The sequence below is a fragment of the Schistocerca gregaria genome, chromosome 7 (genome assembly GCF_023897955.1).
Source record: "Schistocerca gregaria isolate iqSchGreg1 chromosome 7, iqSchGreg1.2, whole genome shotgun sequence".
NCBI classification, from domain to species: Eukaryota; Metazoa; Arthropoda; class Insecta; order Orthoptera; family Acrididae; genus Schistocerca; species Schistocerca gregaria.
Genome location: NC_064926.1, coordinates 79,686,989 through 79,692,988, shown reverse-complemented (window position 1 = coordinate 79,692,988; position 6,000 = coordinate 79,686,989). Strand labels below are relative to the sequence as shown.

General features: G+C 37.6%; 1 protein-coding gene across 2 annotated transcripts in view; it reads right to left on the bottom strand.

Moving 5' to 3' along the window:
- Window positions 1-789: 789 nt before the first annotated feature.
- Window positions 790-6,000, bottom strand: part of LOC126281903 (cyclin-dependent kinase 7) — a 69,725-nt gene continuing 64,514 nt past the window's right edge. Inside the window, exons 8-9 of one of the 2 annotated variants that reach the window (XM_049981226.1) lie at window positions 2,972-3,093; window positions 790-1,050 (exon numbers count right to left, since the gene is read on the bottom strand). In XM_049981226.1, coding sequence (XP_049837183.1) covers window positions 1,022-1,050; window positions 2,972-3,093 — 151 coding nt within the window. In that variant the 3' untranslated portion in view covers window positions 790-1,021. The remainder of the gene's footprint in view (window positions 1,051-2,971; window positions 3,094-6,000) is intronic. The other variant, XM_049981227.1, reaches the window with a different exon arrangement.

Sequence of the window (6,000 nt, the reverse complement as noted above, 5' to 3'; positions counted from 1 at the left end):
CAGCACCCATTAATTCATTGTCTGCAGTCCCTAAACTTGTATTTTCAGTTCTTTGAAAATGAGCTTTCGCCGATCCACAAAAATCTAGAACCTTCATCTGGCAAAGCATTAGTCTCCAGAGGAACAACCACCACATCAACATTTTCAATGTCTTCACAATCAGTTCTTCAAAATTATCGTTATTTATAATGTCTAACACTTCATCCATTGTAATGCCTCTGTACACTACGTCATAGTTTGCTTCCATTTTCTTCACTTTATTATGCTACACTGAATAAAGTAAACTTCACTCACCAACTCCATTACTAGAACATAATGCTATAATCACATTGCTTTTATTACTGATGTGTCAGCAAGTAGTTTCTTCCCAGTGCTCTAAAAATAATTCATTTGTCTTTACACTTGCTAAACAACAATGGCAAATTATTTACTTGCAGTATTACTCTATGAACCTTTTCCTGCACAATCAGAGTCAATAGATACTGTAAGCAACTGATAAATATAGATTATATAAAGAGAAAAATTACAACAATTACTTTTAGTAGTGTAGGTTTATAATATAATAATAGGAATTCAATGTAACTTATCACATTATTAGTACCGGTAACTAAAACGATGGAGTCTAAAAATAGATCACTGGGAGGTAATGGGTTAACATGAAATGAAGCAGCCATCTTTAAAAGAGTTAGTTATTTCTTCTGATATTTTCGTCAATAATTTACAGTACACTAAAAATTGTAAGTGCTCAAAATAACACCTCATTTATATATATACAATAAATATTGCAACATACAACAAACTCTGTTTTTATTTACATGACCATAAAAACAGGACAGAAATTCATGATTGTTCATGCAGGTTTCCTGCTAATTATACAAAATATTCACAATTTGGTATTTACATAAGAGACTCTGATGCAAAGTAGTATCCCATATAAAATACATTTTCCAGAATGGCAGCTGAATGCTCCATTTTGAAATTGAATTTAAGTGTCAAATCTACTTGAAGGTACCTCTCATTTTCAAAACACCAGCTTCTTTGCTTGGGGGCCTAAAGAAAGAAGTGAGAAATATATTAGTACATTTTTAGGGATGTATACAAAGGATACATTAAAATACTTATCAATATCAGAAATGAATGCATGTTGCTTTCAATATCCAACTTTTCACAATAATTAAAACAGCAATGTAACTAATTATGTGTTATTTATCTTCAGAAAATCAATAAAAATGGTTTGTTTTGAGAGTCATGCTTAAGTGTGCTCTATGGCAAACATGTTGAAGAGAACTCATACCAGCTACTGAAGTGGTCATAAATTCAAGCAACAAATTTTATTTTCTGAACAGCTTTACTTGAGCAGCTATGGATTTTTATGGCATTCTTAAAAAAGCTACAGCAAAAATGTCCAATATCAGTTATTTCAGACTTAGACTAAAATAAAAGTATAGCTTGATAGGCTTCGTGGTGATGGTCTTGGTGGGTGAGTCGGTTGCAGAGGGGAGGGGAGAGGAGTGAGAGAAGTAAAAAGACTGGAGGTGAAATAGTAGACTACAGGGCTGTGCAGTGCTGGGATGGGAACAGGAAAGGACTAGATAGGTAAGGACAATGACTAACGAAGGTTGAGACCACGAGGGTTACGGGAACATAGAATATATTGCAGGGACAGTTCCCATCTGGGCAATTCAGAAAAGCTGGTGTTGCTGGGAAGGATCCAGATGGCACAGGCTGTGAAACAGTCACTAAAATGAAGAACTTTATGTTGGGTGGCGTTCTCAGCAATGGGGCAGTCAAGGTTTTTCTCGTCACCAGTTTGTTGGTGGCCATTCATGTAAACATACAGCCTGCTGGTTGTCTTGCCCACGTAGAATGCAGCATAGTGGTTGCAGCTTAGCTTGTAGATCACATTACTGGTTTCACATGTTATCTACAAGATATGCTGCATGCTCTGTGGGCATGACAACCATCTGCCTGTCTGCATGAATGGTCACAGAAAAACTGGTGCCAAGAAACAGCTGGACCACTCTGTTACTGAACATGCCACCCAACACAGTGTTCTTCATTTCAATGACTGCTTCACGGCTTGTGCCATCTGAATCCTCCTCACTGACACCAGATTTTCTTAACTGCCCAGATGGGAACTCTCCCTGCAATATATCCTACATTCTCTTAACCCTCCTGGCCTCAACCTTTATTAGTCACTGTTCTTACCATCTAGGCCCTCCCCTGTTCCCATTCCAGCACTATACAGCCCTCTCTTCCACCAACTGCACCCACAGTCTTTTTACTTCTCTCCTTTTCTGCTGCTCACCTCTGCCCACCGCCTCATTGCACATCCCGATGTCAATGGCTGCCCTACCCTCTCTCCAGCTCATCCCTGTATGCTTCCACAAGCGGCACTTCACCATCCTCCACCCCTACCCTGCTGTCCTTCCACCGCCCTGCCTCAGCCTCCTCCTTATCCCCACCACCTGGTTGTCTCTCTCATCGCACCCTGCTGCTCACAGTCTGGCTTCAGCTGCCAGAGAATGTAGTCGTGTGTGTGTGTGTGTGTGTGTGTGTGTGTGTGTGTGTGTGTGTGTGTGTGTGTGTGTTTATTTTTGACAAAAGCCTCATTGACTGAAAGCTCACTTCCTGGCAGTCTTTTTTGTGTCTATCTGTTACTCAGCATCTCCGCTATATGGTAAGAACTATCCTTTTCATAATATTGTTACACTCTGTGTGGATTTTCCATTGTTTTACATTATATGCCCTTGGGTTCGAATCACATTTATGATATTTTTACTCTTTGGCAAGAGAATGAAAGCTTCCACAAAATTTGGATACTAAATTTAAAAAAATATTGCATAGAGGGGCAACAGGATACATGACGATGATACGCAACATATTTGCAAAGGTACTGGAACAACAATCAGTCCTCCACAATGCATCTAAGATCACAAAAATAAAGAAAATAAATATCCAGGGTACACACCACCTTGCATTCCATCAGTCAATTTTCTTTTCAGATTCTGTTTGCTTGAATCATTGGTGTCATTGCCTCTGACAGACGCTGGCAGAGGCAGCTGGTCACCTGGTGAAGGGTATGGTTTGTTCCTGTTAAAGAAAATGGAGAAACAATGAACATCAAACAAGGATGAGAAACCCCATCAAATATTAAATGAATCAGGTGGCGACATTTTGAAAAAAATAGTTATAAATAACAAAAACACTGCACTGCCATGAAACTGTGAACCAATACAATATGTAACCAACTATACGCAATTGCTCCTGCTGCAAGACGTGTTATCAATAATGAGATACACCAAGGATTTATTAACCAAAATTAGATCAATTACCAACTTTCAGATTAAGGACAGAGGCTTAAACTTATGGAGTAACATGATCTCATATTTTCTGATACGGCTTCTCTGCAGTGGAGTTTGTTACTGTCCCAACTCTGATGAGATATGGCACTCTTAGACGTCTTATGCTTGCTCAAACAGTAATATCACATTAATCGAAGAAATGAAAAAAATTAAACAAATTTGAGGATTTTCTCTCAAAAATGTAAGAGGCAGAAAGAAATGACTTAATGCAGACACAGTTAATACCTAACAATGAAGTTTATCTAAAGGAGTAAATATCTGAAACCCCAATTAATTTTGCTTTTCATTCATTTTATTACATTTCCTCACAGTATGAATTACATGGAGGTCCACAGGCTGCACATGACTGCATTGTTAGCAGGAAGATATCCAATATTAATATTTTAGATGAAGGCCCTTGTCAATGTGGAGTGGCTTGCGTGCTTCAGCAATACAATCACAATTACAGGTATATGTAAGTAGTTATTTTTCCCAAGGTCTTTTGGTTCTACTGCATGGTTAAATCAAGATAGCCTCCTCCTGGGTAAAATATTCCAGAGGTAAAAAGAGTCAATCATTTGGATCCATGGGCAGGGACTCTTCCTGAGAGGGAGATATCTTCAGGAAAAACAAAACTGGCATTCTAGGGTTGGAATGTGGAATGTGAGATCCCTTGATTCCATAATAATGTTAGGAAGAACAGAACATTTGGTCAGGTGAATACAGGGCTATATATATCAAATCAAATAAAGGTGATGTACGAGTAGGTCTAATAATGAATAAGAAAATGGAATTGTGGATAAGCTACCATCAACAGCATAGTGAATCAATACCGTAGCCGAGACAGGCATGAAGCCAACATTCACCCCAGGAGTAAGTGTATATGTGCCAACTATATCTGCACATGATAAGGAGATATTGAAAGAACATATGATGAGATAAAAGAAATTATTCTAATAGTTAAGGAAGATGAAAATTTAATTGTGATGGGGGACTAGAATTTGGTAGTTGAAAAAGGAAGAGAATGAAAAATACATGGGCTGGGGGAAATGAATAAAAGAGGAAGCCACCCAGCAGAACTTTGCACAGAGCGTAGTTTAATCACCACTGCCAACTCTTATGTTTAACAATCATGATAAAAGGTTATATAACTGGAAAAGACCAGCAGACACGTAAAGTTTCAGGTTGATTATATAACTGTAAGACAGAGACTTCAAAACCATATTTAAAAACTGTAAGACATTTCCAGGGGCATGTAGACTCTTAACTATAACTTCTTGGTTAATTAACAAAAGAAGAACACATAAAAACCCAGTAATGAAGCAAGTGAAAGGGAATACAGTCTCACAAATGAGACTGATAGAAAATGCAAAATGGCTAAGCAGGAACGGCTGGAAGACAAATGCAAGACTGTACAAGCATGCGTAATCAGGAGAAAGACAGACATGGCCCACAGGAAAATTAAAGAGACCTTTGGAGAAAAAAGAAGCAGCTGTATGAACATCAATAATTCACATGGGATGCTAGTACTAAGCAAAGAAAATATTTGTTGATGTCCGGTGGAAACTTTACGAGGCTAGCACAATGCTAGTGCTACTACCACTACTGGTGAATATTGTATATTTTATATATTGTAAATAAATACATTTATATTTTAATCCTTCTACAGTTTTGATGTGTTCTTGAATGTTTGTCCACCTGGACACGACATATACAAGGGAAACATATACAAGGGAATTTGAAGGCAGTTTATGAAAAGAGAAGATGTAGCAGATGGAGATATGATACAGTTATAAGAGAAGAATTTGACAGAATAACGATATACCTAGGTTGAAAGAAGGTTCCTGAAGTAGACAGCATTCCCTAGCATTACTGAGATTCTTAAGAGAGCCAGCCATGACAAAACTATTCCAGCTTGTATGCAAGATACATGAGACAGGGGAACATCCTCAACTTCAATGAAATAATTCCAATTTCAAAGTAGGGAGTTTCTGGCAGGTGTGATATTACTGAACCATCAGTTTAATTAGCCATGCTTGGAAAATACTGACATAAATTATTTACAGAAGAATGGAGAAATATAGCATGCGTAGATTTAGTGAAATTATGAAATTATGAAGGTAGCAGGGACTAAATACAGGGAACAAAAGGCTATAGACGACTTTTACAGAAACCAGACTGCCATTGTAAGAGACAAAGGACATGAAAAGTAAATTGTGGTTGAGAAGGGAGTGGCTTGAGGGTTGTAGCCTCTCCCTAGTGTTATTTGATCTGAACAATGATCAAACAGTAAAAGCTGAGGGAGAAAAAAATTAAAACTTTGACATTTGCCACGGACACAATTCTGTGGAAAGGACTTGGAAAGCAGTTGTATCGAATTGACAGCATTTTGAAAAGAGGTAAATGAAATGATACTGAGGGGATTGACCTATGAAATTAGACAATACAAGTAATAAATCAGTTTGGCTATTTGGGCAAAAAAACAAATAATGATGGCCAAAAGAGAGGGGATACAAAACACAGACTGTTACAGCAAGAGAAGCAGTTTTGAAAAAGGGGAATTTTTTTAACAGCTGACATAAATTTACGTGTTAGAAATGCTTTTTTAAAGGAATTTATTTGCAGTGTAGCCTTGTACATAACTGAAACGTGGACA